General features: G+C 43.1%; 1 protein-coding gene across 3 annotated transcripts in view; it reads left to right on the top strand.

The window, feature by feature from the left end:
* The window catches only part of LOC101479418 (RNA-binding motif, single-stranded-interacting protein 3), a 313,618-nt gene extending 294,206 nt beyond the window's left edge, over nucleotides 1–19,412 (top strand). For 2 of the 3 annotated variants that reach the window (XM_004549003.4, XM_076879451.1), the window contains 4 exons: nucleotides 7,665–7,775; nucleotides 14,753–14,842; nucleotides 16,559–16,719; nucleotides 18,509–19,412. In XM_004549003.4, the coding sequence (XP_004549060.1) occupies nucleotides 7,665–7,775; nucleotides 14,753–14,842; nucleotides 16,559–16,719; nucleotides 18,509–18,512 (366 nt within the window). In that variant the 3' untranslated portion in view covers nucleotides 18,513–19,412. The remainder of the gene's footprint in view (nucleotides 1–7,664; nucleotides 7,776–14,752; nucleotides 14,843–16,558; nucleotides 16,720–18,508) is intronic. The other variant, XM_004549004.4, reaches the window with a different exon arrangement.
* The last annotated feature ends 16 nt before the right edge of the window (nucleotides 19,413–19,428 follow it).

The raw sequence follows: 19,428 nt of genomic DNA, 5'->3' as shown, positions 1-19,428 counted from the left end.
CTTTGCTTAATCATCTCTCTCCTGTCCTCACAGTGTCTTTCTGTCTCTCTTTCCTCATTTCCCCTTTCCCTTTATTTATTCATCTGTCACAGCCAGTGGCAGAATAGTACTGGGTATTTTCATTTGGTGCTACTTTATAAGTCTGTGTGCTTTTGACTGCATTAATATTGCTGCTATAATTTGTCAGTTCAGCTTATATACAAAATATAGGGTCAATTTTTAGGACACTAAGTATGATTATACAGTAAAGTACTCAGCAGCATGTAAAGTGGTTACATTTGTCAGAAAATACTGCCTGCATACATGTTGATACATCAGTAAGAATCTGATAATATATAAGTGTTACACTACAAGATACTTGTACTTTTGTAAATATCGTTTGTTGATTAGCAGTTTTAAGTGTGGTCAAAAATATATAGAGCTTATATTCTCGTCTTTTTTATTTAAACATACCTTCATCAACAAACTTCACAATCAAGTTCACAATAAAAAACAAAATCTATCAGAAACCATTTTTTCCACTGAGATTAGTATTAAGTTTGAGCTTTAAGGTGTATTCTTTTTCTTCTTCTAATGGCAGTGCTATGTTTCCACAAGCTTCCAAAGTGTCTGTTGGGTCTGACTGATGTTTCGTCAACAGAGCGAGTATGCCAAGCTCAGTGTAGATATCTACATGTCCTCAAATTTGGTGTCAACACATTACTTGTCCAAAAAGAAATACTTTATTACTAGGGCACCAACTACACTCAACAAAAATATAAACGCAACACCTTTGTTACTGCTCCCATTCCCCATGGGATGGACGTAGAGACCTAAAATTCATTCCAGATACACAATATAACCATCCCTCCCAAACAGTGGTCACAAATCAGTCCAAATGTGTGGTAGTGGGCACATCTGCTATATTGAGATAATCCATCCCACCTCACAGGTGTGCCACATCAGGATGCTGATCTGACATCATGAGTAGTGCACAGGTGTACCTCAGACTGCCCACAACAAAAGGCCACCCTGGAATGTGCAGTTTTTTGCGCTATTGGGGGTCTGGGGACCCAGAACCGGTCAGTATCTGGTGTGACCACCATTTGCCTCATGCAGTGCAACACATCGTCGCATGGAGTCTATCAGATTGTCAATTGTGGCCTGTGGAATGTTGGTCCACTCCACTTCAATGGCTGTGCGAGGTTGTTGGATATTCGTGGGAACTGGTACACGCTGTCGTATACGCCGGTCAAGCACATCCCGAACATGCTCAATGGGTGACATGTCCGGTGAGTATGCTGGCCATGCAAGAACTGGGACATTCTCAGCTGCCATCTGCCCTGAACAATGTGAACCATGATTCATCCGTGAAGCGCACACCTCTCCAACGTGCCAGACGCCATCGAATGTGAGCATTTGCCCACACAAGTCTGTTACGGCGACGAGCTGGAGTCAGGTCAAGACCCCGATGAGGACGACGGGCATGCAGTTGAGCGTCCCTGAGACGGTTTCTGACAGTTTGTGCAGAAATTGTTTGGTTGTGCAAACCAATTGTTCCAGCAGCTGTCTGGGTGGTTGGTCTCAGACGATCTTGGAGGTGAACCTGCTGGATGTGGAGGTCCTGGGCTGGTGTGGTTACACGAGGTCTGCGGTTGTGAGGCCGGTTGGATGTGCTGCCATATTCTCTGAAACGCCTGTGGAGACGGCTTATGGTTGAGAAATGAACATTCAATGCACGGGCGACAGATCTGGTTGACATTCCTGCTGTCAGCATGCCAATTGCACGCTCCCTCATTGCTTGTGGCATCTGTGGCATTTTGCTGTGAGACAAAACTGCACATTCCAGGGTGGCCTTTTGTTGTGGGCAGTCTGAGGTACACCTGTGCACTACTCATGATGTCAGATCAGCATCCTGATGTGGCACACCTGTGAGGTGGGATGGATTATCTCAATATAGCAGATGTGCCCACTACCACACATTTGGACTGATTTGTGACCACTGTTTGGGAGGGATGGTTATATTGTGTATCTGGAATGAATTTTAGGTCTCTACGTCCATCCCATGGGGAATGGGAGCAGTAACAAAGGTGTTGCGTTTATATTTTTGTTGAGTGTATGTATGTGTCCTTGAAGTGCACTCCCAGCAGCTTAGAATGTGGGTGTAATAGGTACAACTACTTGCCCGTGGTGTGCAAAGACTCCCGTCTGCATATCCACGAGGGAATTTAATCTTAGTTTAAGTTCGGGTGGGATATATCAACCTTACTGTCATGTGAAAAGAAAATCACATCCTAAAGCAGAGTTCATCTTGCATAGAACTAGACAGAAGTACTATTTTGAATCAGAGCGTCCTAGTCATTTGTTGGCACTTATGCTGAAAGAATGTGAAACAAGGGCACATATTCCAGCTATAACAGCTGCAAACGGTAAAATTACGACAAATCCCCAGTCCATTAACACCACTTTCTCGTCATTTTTTGTAAATCTGTATAAATCAGATATCAATTTTAAGGATACTATCTGTAATAGCTTTCTCGAGAATCTGGATCTACCTCATATTCCACAAGCAGATCAGGATGAGCTAGAGGCCCCATTAACTCTAGATGAGCTGCATAGAGCGCTGAAAGACCTTAACAAAGGTAAATCACCTGGACTGGATGGCCTTCCGCCAGAACTATTTCTAGAACTTTGGGATACAATAGGCTCGCTCATGCTCGGCTCATTTAATTTTGCAATCCGGAATGGGTCCTTCCATAGAGACCAGAAAACAGCACTTATTACCCTTCTCTTAAAAAAGGGAAAGGACCCTCTTGAGTGCTCTAGTTTCAGACCGATATCTCTGCTCACAACTGATCTTAAAGTATTTGCAAAAGCTCTCGCATTGCGCCTGGAAAGAGTTATCCATGTTTTGGTCAATGCAGACCAGACAGGATTTATCCGAGGGCGGCTTGCATCTGATAACATAAGACGGCTGTTGCACATCATAGATGCCGCTAACAGCTATCAAAATCCATGTGCAGTATTTTCACTTGATGCAGAAAAAGCCTTTGATAGGCTAGAGTGGGACTATATGTGGATGGTATTAAAACACTTTGGGTTTAAGCAGAAATTTGTTGCTATGATTCAAACACTATATCACTCACCTCTTGCTAGTGTCTTAACAGGGGACCTGGTCTCTCCCCCTTTCACGCTGCAGCGTGGAACGAGGCAGGGTTGCCCTCTCTCTCCTCTCCTGTTCTGCCTCTCTCTAGAGCCCTTAGCGCAAGCCATTAGACAGTCCACGATTTCTCCCATAAGAATTGGTGGTCATAATCATATCATATCTCTATATGCGGATGATATTATTCTGTTTTTGGACAACTATGAGACGTCCATCCATCCATTGATTAAAAACTTTGACCATTTCAGCTCTCTATCTGGCTACAAAATAAACTGGTCGAAATCTGCTTTGATGCCTTTGAACGATAAAGCTACGAAAGTTTCCTTACCCGGTTGTGTTCAGATCAAAAGCACTTTTACTTATCTGGGCATTTCAATTCATAATAGTATTCCAAAGATAATCAAGGAGAATTTTACTACTATGCTAAATAAGATCAAATCCGACTTTCAAAGATGGGACAATTTAAAAACTTCGCTTCAGGGTAGAATCAACACAGTAAAGATGAACATACTGCCACGGCTTAATTTCCTTTTTTTTATGTTGCCACTCTCTCCTCCTCTAACTTATTTTAAAGACATACACTCCGCGGTGTCTAAATTTATTTGGAATGGCAAAAGGCCTAGGATACGTTTGTCAACATTGCAGCGGCCCAAATTGTTTGGTGGCCTGGCAGTACCAAACTTTGAGTTTTATTACTGGTCATTCCAAATCAGGGCGCTTAGTACGTGGGTCAACCCAGAGACTACTACTGCGTGGAAAATGATCGAATCCGCCAAGGCAGCACCGCATAGACTACAAGATCTTCTGTTTGCTAATGTTCCCGCCAATACGCTCTACAACAACAACGAATTTGGACCTATTATTGCCAACTCTATACAGGTATGGAGGAAGATAGAACGGCGGCTGGGTGCTCCAGTTAAATTTTGTAAAAGCTCACCACTCTGGCATAATTTAAAATTACTATGTGGCAGCCGACCATTTGTTCAACCCTCTTGGTTCTCACTCGGGATAAACCTTTTTGATGATCTATTCAACGCCCAAGGCCTTTGCTCATTTCAGGACTTAAGGACACGTTTTTCTCTTCCTGCATCTTCTTACTTTGTATATCTGCAGCTCAGATCAGCTTTAAAAGCATACGGTGTCCCCTGGGACTCTCCTCTTCCCTCTCATCCCATGTTGGACTGGATCCTGCCTAAATCTGGCAGACCCTCTGTTTCCAAAATCTACAACAAATTAGCTGAACATGGTATGAAGTCCCTGCCCATTGAATCTATTTGGGTCAGGGAACTGGGAGAACTACAGGTTAATATAGACTGGGATACAGTGTGGTCTAATCTGAGTTTGACTTCTAAGAACCTGGCGCATCAATTAATTCATTTCAAAACCATACACAGAACATACATTACGCCCTATAGGAGGTTCCAGATGAAACTACAGGCTACGTATTACTGTCACATCTGCAATGATTCATCACCTGGCACGTTTTTGCACATGTTTTGGGACTGTCCTGTGGTATCCGATTTTTGGGTCTTTGTGAACTCTGTGTTATCTGAGGTACTGGAAGTTTTTTATGTTCCCAATCCTGGTCTTTGTCTCCTTAATGATACCTCTGAAATCTCCTTAAAACAAATGCAATGCAAAATGTTGTTCGCTGGATTTACATCCGCAAAGAAGACTATTACAAAGCAATGGTTCTGTCCTGACATTTGTATGGAATCATTCTGGAGATGATGTCTTATCCGTGTTATTGGTTTTGAACATACCACAGCAAAATTAAATAAAGCTCGACCCACGACTGTTGACGCTTGGAAAATCTTCTCATCCAGAGTTATCTCCTGGAAGAGGCAATAATTGGTTTTAACTTTGTGTTTTTGTGTCTTTTCCTTGCTGTCCCTATGCCTTGTTTGCTAATGTTTGCTTTGCTACTGCAGTTTACAGTTGTGCTGTATATGTCTGTACCCCCCCCCCCCCCCCCCCCCCCCAACCCCGTTTTAAATCAATAAAATGTTGATCACAAAAAAAAAAGAAAATCACATCCTTACTGCTTCCAGTAAGTGGGAAAGTAGCAGCCGGAGGTTGGTGATCGAATGCACTTGATTAATTGATCATCAGCGAGTCTAAACACCTCTATAAAAGCAGTTTGTTGTTTGCTGATTGGGAACATTTAAGCGTGTGTTAACATAATGTTGCAATATCCCCAGAAGTGGACATCTCAGCGAATTCGACGCGCAATGCTCAGAGAAACTGCAGAATGCCAAGAGCTACTTCTCAGAGCTACAAGCCTCCATTAACATGTTAAATCTTAAAGTTTATGAGAGTACAATTAGGAAAAACACTAAACAAGTTTGGCCTATTTGGAAGGGTTTCCAGGAGAAAGCCTTTTCTCTCTAAAACAAACATGGCAGCACAGCTTAGGTTTGCAAAGTTGCATTTGAAAAAAAACCCCACAACTTCTGGATCAGTGTTCTTTGGACAGATTACACCAATGTGGAGACATTTGGACCTTAATCTGCAGCATCATGTTGAGCAAAAACCAAACAGCCTGCCAGCACAAACACCTCATTCCAAAAGACAAGCACAGTGGTAGAGGGTTGATGATTCGGGCTTGTTTATCAGCCAGAGGACCTGCGCCACCTTATTGTCACTGAGTCGACCACGTGACTCTAGAATACTGTGGACAAATGTGAGGCCACCTGTTGGACAGCTTTGCTCTAACTGGGTCATGAAATAGGACAATGACCCCAAACAAAGCAGAAAAACTGCAACAGAATGTCTGAAAAATAAAAAAAATCAAGGTGTCACAATGGCCCAGACCTCTACTTGATCAAAATGCTGCGGCGAGCCCTTAAGTGAACTGTGTATAAACAAAAGCCTGAAAACCTCAATGAACTGAAGCAATGATGCAAAGAAGAGCGGCTAAAATTCCTCCCCAACAATGTGAGTGACTGATAAAGTCAGACAGAAAACAATTACTTCGACTTATTGCTCCTAAAGGCGGTTAAACAAGCTATTGAATCCTGGGGTGTACATAGTTGAAAGCAACTAAGTACACCCCAGGACTCACCATGCAGTGAGTCCTGTGAAAACCTTCTTTTTCACAAGATTGTATTTGATTACCTTCTTCACTCCTCCTCGCCTTTATTTGTTATCAAACATTACATTTATTTAGTGACTGGTAATTACTGTCATTGTTGAGTCACCTGCCTTAATATTTGTATCCAAAAAAAACATTTTCAAGGTTTCAGAACTTGATACATTCATGTGTTTCGTGGTTCTTTCCTATAAGGCGTTCTCCTTTATGTCTCTAATTGACCTCACGGCTATTCATTTAGCCTTACAGTTTTCAACAACACTAGTCCAGGACATGAAGAGGTGACAACTAATCCTACTTTTTGTGTCCACTCATTATCCAGTTTCTTTCTTGTTTGTGTACCTCCACAAAGTTTCATGTGAAGCTTCTATATTGAGCTAGAGGTAGCAGAGATGGAAGAGGAGAGGGAGGAAGGAAGAGCGGTTTAGCTGCCTGTGTTGGGAATGCAGGGAGTAGACAAGCAGAGCAATTCTGACAGGCTGTGTCTGCACAGTTTGTTCTCCAAAAGGCCCACACAGAGTCGCCAGTGGGGTACACACATGCACACACACTCCCAAGCATACACTACTTAAATTGCACCCTCACACACACACTTTGAAGTTAGACAGTACTGTCCTCCTTCACACTCGTTACACACAGTGTGTTGCAGGCTTACCCACAAACACACATAGGCATCGTTACAGTGTTACGAGCGCACAACAAGAGAAGAGAGCCGAGCAGAAGAAAAAGGGCTGGTTTTGAATGCATTCCTTCGAAGGCTTCAGTGCTGAGGAAATGGAGCAACAATGGTTTCATCGCTTTCCCTCATGTTTCACTGCACCGTGAAAAAGAAGCTTCTAGTGTTCTCATCCGCCCGTTAGGGAAAAACATGCTGTGCATTATACTGGGAGGACAGGCTCAAGAGCGAGCAAGTGAGAGCGAGGGACGGAGAGAAAGCATTTTCACTCGGCAACCCCAAAAAAAAATCATACTGCTGATACATCGGCAGCAGATAGTGATGGCTTTGATAGACTAAAGACAGTGGTGTGTATTGGTCCCTGTGTTCTGTTGCTGATTATTGACACCGTCCGTCTTTTTGTGCCCAAAAACCCTCCTGTCGTCCTCTGTTTCTATTCATTTCATGCTTTTGATGATTCAATCGCTAACCCAAGTTTTCTTCTTTCTGTCCTCATGCTGACATTCTCTTATGTTGTACTTCATCTCACTTTGTTTCGCCTAGTCTAAAGGACTATATAATTTATATTTAGACAGTATGAGGACTAGCAACTACTTGTGGAAGTTCGCTTAAGGCTTATGTAAGCCCGCATAGTTAATCAGAGAGAGAAATTCACTAAATCAAAATGCTCCATCATTTCTTCTGTTCCTTAATTCTTCTCACCTTGTCCTTTTTTTGTTTTTATTTGTTTGTTTGTTTTTACCTGCTTCCCTCAGGGTGCAGTGATCACGCCAGCCATGGACCACACTATGTCCATGCAGCCTGCCAATATGATGGGCCCTCTCACTCAGCAGATGAACCATCTGTCCCTGGGCACTACAGGAAGTGTGAGTAGGATTCGCTGTGTCACAGCGAACCACACACAGATAACCCCACACAAGCACACATAGTTGCCGTGATCATCGTGACAGAATCTGGCTACAAGGACATTTTGAAGTGCTCCAACATGTTAGCTGTACTAGCAACAACCTGTTGCTTTGAGTGTCGTCCTCAGTGCATATTTTACATGTTTACTGGAAGTCACTTAACTCTAAGAAATACCTACACTCGACAGTAACAGCAAGCACAACCAAATTTTCCTCTGCTTATCCGATGTCCGGTCACGGTGGGTAAGCAGTGTAATCCAGGTGTCTTTCTTTCCCCAGCAATACATTCCGGTTTCTAGTGGAGTATCCCGGGGTGTCTGCAGGGTAGATGACATGTAGTCTGCTCCAAAATGAAATCAAATCGATTCATAGAAGGGTGCACTTTAAATATACGTGGTCGGTTGTTTTTTGTTATTTGTTTCCTCTATTCCAGTATACAGTTGGAAAATATCTAAAAAAATCTGCGTCTAGTCTTGAGAGATGAAAAAGAAATGTTCAAGTTGTTGTGAGGGGTGCTATAGGTCGGTATGACCGAGTTGGAGGCTTTTCATCTCAGAGAACATTGTTCGTTTAGTTTAGAAACACTGAGTAAGAGATGGGTTTTACATTTCCTTTCAAAGAAGCCAAACCTTCTTAGGCTGTCGCCACATGTGCTCAGCCACGGAGCTGCCATATCATTTGTTTTACACAGCATGCGTTCACAGCCACATATTGAGAGAGCGTATTTCCTTCCTGATCTTCCACATTAAACAGACTTCCTGTGAAGCTCAACAGTGTGACAGGCCTCTCGCTTCTCCACCTTTTTCACTTTCACCCCCTAATTTCTGTTTCTTTCTCACACTTTTCTGTCTCTCCTCGCTCTCTAAATCGCACAGAAAATCTATCGCTCCATCAGTTTTCCACACACTCACTTACAGTTGCTGGCCCCTAAACCGTGAACTCCCCACCTGTTTCAGGATCAAGTCGACTTAGAGGTGTCACACGGTTCTGAAGCCTGACTTCCTGCCCTAACCCTGCTGCCCGCAGGCAGGCGGGCAGGCAGACAGCTTTGCTCCAGAACTACGTTTGATCTCTGTGTGTGTGTTTGGGTGTGTATGATTGAAACAGTGCTGCATTGTACAGTTATCCATGTGTTTCCAGGTGAGCTGTCAGCGACTGTGACGCCATGTTGGCTCTGTCAGGAATGCCCCCTCCCTAATCTGCCCCAGCTGTGCTAACAGCCAGGATTAGAGACAGGCTAATCTATGATGATGGCTTCTGATGTTTGATGGGTTGTATTATAGGAGAAAGTGGGTTAAAGCTCTCTGTCTGCTTTTTTCATTTCGGGTTTACCCTTTCTACCTCTCCCCTTTATGCGTACTTAGCTTTCCTGAGGCAATGTGCTGTGTAGCCTAACCTCTCTACGGCTGAACTAACATGCACGCCATGCCACACTTGATCATCTTGGGGAACTGAGACGCGTTTCCTACACCAGATGCAAAATCCCTTTCATGATTGGGAAAGCCTGTTAAAAAGAAGGGGTTAGGAACAAGGATCTGTAACTATTCATGTATTTAACTGGACTTGACACCACATACTCTTTGAGCACATTCCTCAAGTGTACACACAGAAGCGGTGAGGTTATTTTGAATGCCCCTACTGGTCACGTGACTTAGCCTTCACCGCAGAAGAGCACCTGCAGTAAGCACCGTCTCCAGAGTCAACAACTTATCATGCTTCTGGCTGCTGAAGTAGAGCCACACCTCAGAATACTCTTGGCTGTTCCAGGCCTCGCTGCGGCTGTTTGTGTATGGCTGTGGCTTCCTTTTTCTCTCCAAGAAAAGAACCAAATGTTCTCAGTCCGCCCAAGCTGTCACACTGGTGTGGTGACCGTAGCTTTCCGAGAATGCCGTGTTATTTTGCAGCGCAGATCAGCTTGCAGGGTGAGGCTTTAAAAAGGAGCGGCAAGGAAAAACCTCGCCTCATAACGAATGAGGATGGATCGTTGCCTCCTAATGGTCACTGCTTTGGAATTTAGCTGCTTCACCAGAAAATGTTCTGTTTTGAACTCATCCAGTTCAGCTTGGTGTCTGTCTGACTTGAACGACTTGATTACAGAATGCTAAAGAACCTCAGGCGCACTGTTTATGGATGGCACACATAAACATGCCATCCATGCTTCACGCTGATTTATTTTACCTTGTTTGGTGCATATTGCTCTGTTGCTGATTTATTTACCGTCTTCGAGGTCTCACCACTTAACAGGAGTCTATCTGTCATGCCTCGTGTCCCTGTTAGTCGCTGTGCACGTGCATGTGCACATGTGCGTGCGCTCTGTTCGTCCTTTTGATATTTGTGTCTGTGTGTGATTGCATGGCTGTCAGCATCTACGTTTGTGCGAACGACATATTGTTTGACATGACAGGAGGTGACCTTCCCTCAGTGTTCTCCATCCTCTTTCTGTCATGGCATGAAGAACTCTGTTGTCATGGTGACAGCGGTGATTGACAGCATCTGTGTCACAGGAAGACAGATTTGTATGAAGCGTTTTCCTTTATTATCTGGACAGCTTCCCTCGTGTTTTTGCTTTTTTCTACATACATCTGTGCGTGTGCATGCTCGTAAGCTTTCCCTGCATGGGTAAAGTTGACGAGCATGCACTTTCTTCTTCCTCTTCGACTTCGGACTGTAACACATGTTGACACCCTGCTGATTCCCCCTACCACCGAGCTCTTTGGTCTTTGCAAGACTGGGATGATTATTTTTAATGCAACACTCTTGAACTATCTTTATTTTGTCTTAGTCCAGGTTTACATTCTTTTGAAATATTTGGAGCTGTGATGTTGGTCTGATCCTGAATCTAAAGGCTGGATCGGGAATCAGTGACCTCCCCTCATTTCTTTTATATTTTGCTACGAAAACAGGAAATAGGTGCTGCGATTTGATGAAACATGGAAATATATAAAGTAATACGTCATATGAGGCAAAACCAGGGCTTGTGCAATTTTAAGAAGTCAGTATTTGGTATGATCACCTTTATTCTTCAACACAGTCTGAACTCTCTTAGACAAGCCTTCTTTTAATTCCTTTAAATAGTCTTCAGGAATAGTTTTCCAGCCTTCTTGATCATTGTCATGATGAAAAATGAAGCCACTGCCAGTCAGACTCTTTCTAAATGGCACTGCATGGTGGATCAATATCTAATGGTACTTTCCTGTGTTTATAATTCCATCAATTTTGACAAGATTCACCTGTTGCACTTCTCTCCTGACCTCCACCATATTGGTAGCGATTTGAACCAAATATTTCCTGTACTCACTGATTTTCAGTCCAGTTCAGTTCATAGCTTGGCCTTTTCTCCCTGTTTTCCAGACAAGTGAAAGGCCAGATGCATCTCTCTGTGTCCTGGCCTTCAGATACTGTTCATCTGCTATAGATAGTTTGTAGGCCTACCATTTATTTTGTCCTCCCTGTCTAGTTTCCTCACGTTTTTAAGGAAACACTACACCGAGATATGCCAAATGTTGCGTCAATAGCTCTTTGTGAATCACCTTTTTGGTGAAAAAATACAACTTTATGCTGTCAAACTATGTTAATTGGACATTTTTCAAAAATTCAACTAAATAAATTGGAGCAAACTGGTTCTCTTGCAAAGTTGTCTATGTGCAGACACAACACTGGTTCACAAGTCATTCAAGCCTTTTTATGCTTGAATGATTAAAAGGTTAGTGCCAAGTGGCTTAAGAAATAAAGAAAATGCTTCTCTGAAGAAAAAAGGACTGGACTGAAAATGAGAGAAAAAGCAGCCAATGTTCAAAGAATAACTTTGAAAGACCTTCAGAAAGCCTGTTTCTCAAAACCACTTTAAATAACAAGAAAGTCTGGCTCATAGGAAGCAAGCAGGTTGAGTGGTCCTCAATGTCAATCAGCTGCAAGAATCTGCAGTCGGACAGACTCCAGCTCCACATTTTGAACTGCAGCTGGCGACGGTAGTCTTCATACCTGCTGTGAGCTGAAGGGCCACTCCAACCGGAACCCACGGCAACAGCTTCTTCTTTCATACTCGCGCGCATATATGTACGAGTATATGCCCCTGTCTCCTTACAAAGCAGTGTAATTCTGTGGGAAACACTGATAGCACCAGTGGTCAAAAAGTTTAAACAATATCCTGGTGAGGGAGAGTGAGTCGTAAATAAAAGCTTTCTACCATAAAAGTGACTGATTTTACTGGCATTAATCTCTGCAGGCAGTCTTAACAAACCCTTGGGATGAGGATATGAAGAGCTTGTCACAGTGAAGTGGGACAGCACTGTAATTCACAACTATTGATGTGCATTTCCAATAGAACTTCACTGTGATTTTTAGATCAGTAATCATCAGAGCCCTTCCCCCACGCCGCATGGCCATTAATAACATACACTGAGTAGCTGGATGTTCTAGCCTTGACCCGCTATTATCCCTCACCTTGCAGACGATACAACTGAAAAAGAGAGCGTCAACGCACAGAGGATGGATAGATGCGGAGCTTGAGTGGCAGGCCAAGAGGCAGAAGATTTATGTGAACATTTGGAAATGCTAATGTGCTGTGCCACATTCCACCAAAGCTGAGAAATCCTCGTACCCACCAAACTTAAAGTGTCTTTACACATCATTGTGGTGCAGAGGCCCAAACCACCGCTGAACCAGCGCGGCTGTGTCTATGCTATGGATTTTCATCCTGGTGTTGCTGCATTGCGGTTTATACCGTAGTTATAGGTGTATGTCATGGAGAGTGATGGTAGAGAAGAGACTTAAGGAGTCTACTCACACCATTCTCGTTAAGGAGCTATTCAGGCCTCCTGTTCATCAAACATACGCACACGCCATCTGCTTCTGGCACTGCTGTGTGTGTGTGCATGTGTATTGACGTATATGTGTGACTTGGAGAGTGAAACACCATTTATGGCCAATTAGGGATGCTTTATATTACCCAAACCTGTCCCCTGAATATGGACAGCAAAGTATTAAAAGTGTTGAAATTGGACAAAAATCATCTTTATCACTATAGCAACTCGATTATCTGTAGCCGCGCTTGACATCCCCCTGACTTGCCGCAGCAGCGACTGGAGAAATATGCCTTGCTCAACCTGCCACATTAAATAGGTTAACTAATGGTTATGGTAAAAGAAAAAAATCTTATCTTATTAAATTTTCTTGTTAAATCTAATTTAAATTCCTTTTGCAGTCCTGCAGAGAAATATAACCTTTCAAATGGACATTCTCCCTATGACAGGGAGATTTTGATATTGCTAATTATCTCCTACTTTCCTTCATTTGCTTTCATGCAGCCCTCACAGGTGAGTTGGCTGAATAAGTTAATAGGGTGGAGAGGCGAAGACCTAAAGTCCCGAGGAAAATTGGTATGCATGGTTTTGATCCACCAGGGAGAAGGTCACTTCAACAATCTGATAGGCCTTTTTAGACGCTAGCAGGTTGAAAGAGAGCGAGCAAGAAAGAGAGAGAGTGACAGGAAGGTGAGAGGAAAGAAGGGACGACACGGAGAGGTAATGTGGTAATGTGTCAGGAAGTCTGGATATGCCACCTCACCCCATCCTGAGTGTGACAGCTCTGAAGGTGTGATAACCTTAAATTCCCCTGCCCGGACCCACACAGCCACGCTCGCCTACGAACGCCACACTAACATCCATCCCAGGGCATCCTCCTGGCCGCGCGTAGCAACGGTGGGGGAGTTAATCACCCATGTCCATGGCCTTTAGCTGCTCTCATTAGCGGTGAGCGGTGGAGCCGTACCCGATCCATTAGCAACGCTGCCGGTAATGACACTTCACCAGCACCGCCGGGCCCGCGGCCAAGAAAGGCTTCGCAGCCCGGCGCAGCCCCTCCATTACCGACTCGTACGGCATTCACTGCATACACGCTTTTTAGCACTTGCAGGTGGGACTAAGAGGCAAAGGGAAAAATAAAATAGAAAGAAAGGGATTGTACTTCCCTTTTCGCTTGGTCCGGAAAAGCAGCAGGAAGATGAGGCCAGGGGGAGAGGCAGCCTGGTGGCTTTTATCTGGGATCACATCCGTTGGCGCTGTACTGCAGCATTATCATTCCAAGCCTCTTTGTCTTTGTCTGTCTTTCTCAAACACAGACACACACACACACGTATGTATCCCACACACAGCTGTACACAGGAGAACTTGCACATTCACAGTTGGACGGACAAATAGTGATAAGTCATCTTTTATGCACAGGCATGTGCTAATTAAAAACAAGCACGCACACTAGTAAATCAGGCTCACACTGATGTGTGTGTGTGTGTGTTCACCATTACCACCGCCACACAAAGCATTCACAGCAAGTTACAGAAAAGGCTTTGCACAAAGTGCCGTGTCTTCATTCATATTGCATGTGAAAGCCCCCCCCTGGCTGTCATGTAACGAAACCTGTGTCACGCCTGTAAAATGGCCATCTTGGAGCAAGCTAGCACCCTGTTAAAAGCCAGGGCATGCATGACTAAAAGAATATAGGCCACAGGCAGCAGACCACCTGCTTTTTCTTTCCTCTCCCTCTCTCTCCTCATCCCTGTCGTTTTTTTATCTTCTCAGCTGTGGCCCAGTGCATTTGCTTGCCTCTGAAGTCTTGGTGGGACAGCAGGGCATCTCTTCTTTCTCCTCTTTCTCCTTCTCCTTATGTAGTCTTCTGATCTGCTCTGCTCTGCTCAATACATACACATATTCTTTTAGCGCCCCCCAAAGGATGCTGAGGGCACAGCAATCTGCCACCCTAATAGTTATGGGAGTAATTACACTGAATGAGTCTTCCAGGGAATTATGATAGACATAGGGCTTTTTTATGTGAAAAGCATGTATTGATTAATGTTATAATGGAATTTGTGGTTCCGATGTGTGTTGTAAGAATTACCACATGACAGGATTTTGATGCGTGTGTGTCTTTTGTTTCTGTTTCAGTACATGACTGCTGCAGCCGCCGCGGCGCCTATGCAAGGGACCTACATTCCCCAGTACACTCCTGTGCCTCCAACCGCTGTCCCTGTCGAAGTAAGACCCACATGCATGCGCACGCTACTCGTCAAGTATTAAAAATCTGTCGACGTTTACGCATAGGAGGACATCATTAGTACTAACAGCCTACTCACTTCCACCCACAAGCACTCCCTTCGCCATTTCTAAGCCTGCTCGCCACATCAGTAGACTTAAACAGTCATTAAATTGACAAATTACATTTGAAGCATGGCGCAAATTGCTTTTATTCTCTCTAAACAAATGGCTTCGTACCAGCAGCACATAACAAGGATCAAAAACTGCAAGCAAAGCAAGATGAGTCAGAAGTTTTATAGTATTTGGGAAAGACATTTGAAGTGCAGTGTAGACTTTCTCACGTCCTCGGCGGCTGTCTGAGCTCCTGGCAGGTTCGGGCAGTCCAGGCTGAGAAATGATGAACGTGGAGAGCGGGTGGGTAGGCAGGCAGGCAGGCAGGCAGGCAGGCCAGCAAGGAGAGCGGGCCAGCTGTCTGGCGGCTGACAGTGCGGTCGTACTCAGATGGACTATCAGTCGTGTATCAGATGACAGGAGCTGAAGTGAGACACAGTGCCGGCGGTGCTGTCTCTCTCTCTCCACCCCACCTCTTCCCCTACAGCCGGTTTAAGCTGGTAGGTAGCTGGAACATGCACACATCCGTCAGCCACGGAGCTCTGGCTAGCCCACCGGCAACGGACAATGACAGTTTTCACTGACAGAGCCATTAGTCGCTTCCTCGCCCCCCCCCCCCCCCCCCACCCCCCCCACCCCCACATCCCACCCCGTCAGAAAGTTGCAGTCTTCGTCATGAAGGAGCGAGGCGGAGGAAAGAGATGTAGTTGTAGCGTAGCCCACGGCACCTCTTGCCTATTTCATCCTCACAATTGTCTTCTCAGTGCCAGCGTCAGCAGCGGGGTGTATATCACTGTATCAGCCAGTGTCTGGAGGGCTGATGTATGGACAGGACGCAGTATCCTTGAGAGCTTGTTAAAGGTGATTGAGATGACTCAGTGATGGTGGCTATCTGTATTGCTCGACACGTAAAAAGGCTAAGAGGCTGTTGTGATGAATTCATTGTACGTAGCCATCCTTAAAAAAGTTTCTACCTTAGACTTAAAATTCGGCAAAAAATATAAAGTATGTTTCATTAATGGCATGATCTCATGCACAGACTGTGCATCTTTTTTATTGTTTAGCCTCCTCGGTATTGCTCTTCTTAGAATAAAAATGCTCCTTTTATTTTTTTGTTGTAGTGCACGAAGCAAACGTCGGCCGCACTTCTACAGCGTGTGTAATTCTTCTCAACGTATATTGGCTTCTTCGGATGGAAGAACTCTTTGCTTTAAATGAAGTTATGTGTTTAGAGTGGATGGAGCTGCCATAGGGTCTGTCAGTTTGAGAAGTGAATAAACAAAAAAATGCTCTTTGGTATACTTTTATGTCAAGTCAAATCAAATTGTCTGTATTACGTCTGCGGGAAAGATATTCTCTATCCTTAGACTCTTGATTTCTGTGATGAAACTGCACCAAAAAATCCTTTTACAGAAAACAAATAAGACAAACCGCATAAGCAGCAGAAAAGCAACAGAAGAATTGTCCCTTTTCCAAGACAGACAGGCATGCGACACCACAAATGTAAACACAGAGTAGACAGAAGGAGAAGTTTACTAGATACAGCCGCATACTTGTCTTCTTCCAAGCTTACATGTTTCCACCTGTGTCTCTGTGTGTGTCCAGGGAGTGGTGACAGACGCTTCACCCCAGACAGTGGCTCCTTCATCACAGGACGTGGCTGGCCAGCAGCAACAGATCCAGGTGGACAGTGCTACTGACCATGTTCCTGCTTACTCATACCAGTCCAAGTACGTCCAGCAGGAGACAGTTTCTGCTAACCTTTTGTATGCATCAAAATCTCTCTTCATTGATTTTTTTCTTAATATATAATCTTATTTTTAAAATTCAAGCTTTTGAAACGGCAATATATATGACTATGTATATGTATGTGTGTGTATATATATATATATATATATATATATATACCAGCCACTTCATTAGTTCCAAACAATAAGGATCCCCCACACCATTACACCACCAGTAGCCTGAGCCACTGATACAGACATGATGGATTCCTTATTTCTTGTTGTTGTACCAGGAAACATTTTTCCAATCTTCTCTTGTCTGATTTTGGCCAGCCTGTGCAAACAGTCGCCTCAGTTTCCTGTTGTTAGTTAACAGGTGTAACAGACGCTCCTCTTGCATACCTTGGTTGTAACAATCATTTATTTGAGTTGCTGTTGCCTTCCTATCAGCTCCAAGCAGTCTGGCTGTTCAACTCTGACCTCTGGCATCAACAAGGCGCTTTCACCCAGAGAACTGCTGCTCACTGGATATTTTCTCTACTTTGGATCATTCTCGTAAGCCCTTTAGGCAATTCAGTGCCTAAATGCAATGAACTGCTGCCATGCGATTGGCTGATATTTCCATTAACAAGCAGATGAACAGGTGTACCTAACAAAGTGGCCAGTGAGTGTGTATTGATCCAGCACATAAACCCAAATGCTCAAAGTAATTAAAGCTGATTAAATACTTTAAATGACATTTTCACCCATTTTGAGTTAATGAAACAGATTATTTTAATTAACCATCATGCAGATTAGGTAATTACCATTTATATCGTCTACTTATTTATCTCGTGTACGTCTGTGGAGGATATGCTTGGCCTTTAATATTGTAGCATCCGGACATGTTTGGGAAGGAGAGGAAAATGATGAAGATTAATGATCTGTCTTATTCAGCGGATTTATATTTGTTTACATTTCTGCTATTACGATTATATTTAACTTAATGCTGTAGCACAAAGCTGTGTTAGTGACTATCAGCTGGTAATGTGCAGAGTGATGCCCTGCTAATTTTAAAATATAAAGTGTCTAAAGTTTTTTGTCCAAGATAAAGCAATGAATAATAATGCTAGTTAAATAACACCGACTGCCTTATGTCAATTCAGACTGCCTAATGGAGTAATGGATACTACGGTACTTGGGTTTTATTAACTGACACTATTTGTCTTGACTTAATAAGTGTATATCATAATCAAACAGAACACATAACATAAAAACTAAAATGTTTTATTCCTCACACCATTTAAATATTAACTTTATTGACTTAAAACAATATTAAGCAACTGATAGGTATTTTTTTGTTTGTTTGTTTTGTTTTTTAGTTTTTGTTGTCCTTTTTAAATAGGCTGGAAGTAAATGATCATTTTGGGTTTTATAATCCGGTACAATTTCTCAGTTTTGTTTTTTACAATTTGTTTTTAGTAGATAGTCTCCCTCGGGTGTTTGTGATAACAAAAGCAGTGAAGTTTGTGAGGTTTTTCTGTTTGACGAAGGTTTTTGTGAAGCAGAGGCTTAATAGAGACCTTAAAAAGAAATCAAAAAAGCAAAGTACTATGAAATGTAGTAGCATTACATAATGATTCAGATTATTCCTGGCTGCCGTTGTCACTTTTTTGCTTTCTGACCCGATCATAACTCTTTAACGCGTATCATTTTGCTCCAGCATTCTGACTGAGCTGTCAGCCGTCGGCTCTATTGCTTCGCTGCGTTTGTAAAATTGTGCTTTGATTGCAGACGCACTCACGCTCTCTCTTTCTCTCTGTATTTCTGTTTTCTCCTCTTTCATCAGATAGCAACGGCCTAGGCGAATGTTCCTGTGACAGCGTTGCCTTGAGACAGAAGGTGGCTGCACTGTGAATGTGAGGAGAAAGAGAGAAGAAAAGAGATTGCTTCCAGATTGCCCAGGCACCAAAAAAAAAAGAGACACTTTTTTCATTTCCTACCTGGCCTACAAGGAAAAAAATATCAAGAAGGAGGCAAAGATTGCAGAGGAAGGGGATGGGGAAAATTGCTGGGCACAGTGCAAAGAAGTGAATTTGTTTAGTCTGGGAACCTGCCTGAAGGGGCTGGGCTGAAGCTTGAAAAGTTTCTCAAAGAAAATTCTCAACGAATTGAAACAAAACAAAGAAAAACTACAAAAAAAGAATAAAATTGAAAATTCGAAGAAAAAAAAAAAAAAGGTTGAATGCGCAGGTAGGTGATGAAGTTTATTTTGTAATTAGAAAAGGGGAGTCAAGTTTGAGATACACACAGAGATTGTCTTCCTCAGATATTAAGCTACAGTTTCTTTTCTGTCTTTTTATGTTCTAGTGTTAAATCTTAGTTTTCTAGATATATTCGAAAAACAAGATGTTTTTTTTCTCCTTTCTTTCTTGAATCTTCATGGCCTTAATTTGAAGGGCGCCAGAAACTTTTTACAGAGATTAAGTCTGACGTCATGTTGGGAGGAAAAAAAAAAAAAAAAGCTAACAAAAACAGTCTCTTGGACCACTTGGAGGGTACAAGACAGTAGATGAATTGTTCTAAAGAGGAAAAAAAAAGAATCTATCACATAAGCTGTACAGATTTAATAGAGAAGAGCTTTTTTTTCTTTTCTTCATTAGAAGAAAACTTTGATAATTATTATGTCAGAGGTAACTAAGTGTCAGAAGTAAACAAATGTCTGTCGTGGGGGTGGGAGACTCTGGGTGGGCGGGTGGGGGCGAAGCT

Source organism: Maylandia zebra, linkage group LG22 (genome assembly GCF_041146795.1).
Source record: "Maylandia zebra isolate NMK-2024a linkage group LG22, Mzebra_GT3a, whole genome shotgun sequence".
NCBI classification, from domain to species: Eukaryota; Metazoa; Chordata; class Actinopteri; order Cichliformes; family Cichlidae; genus Maylandia; species Maylandia zebra.
The sequence above is the reverse complement of the archived record's forward strand: the minus strand, read 5'-3'. Positions and strand labels throughout refer to the sequence as shown.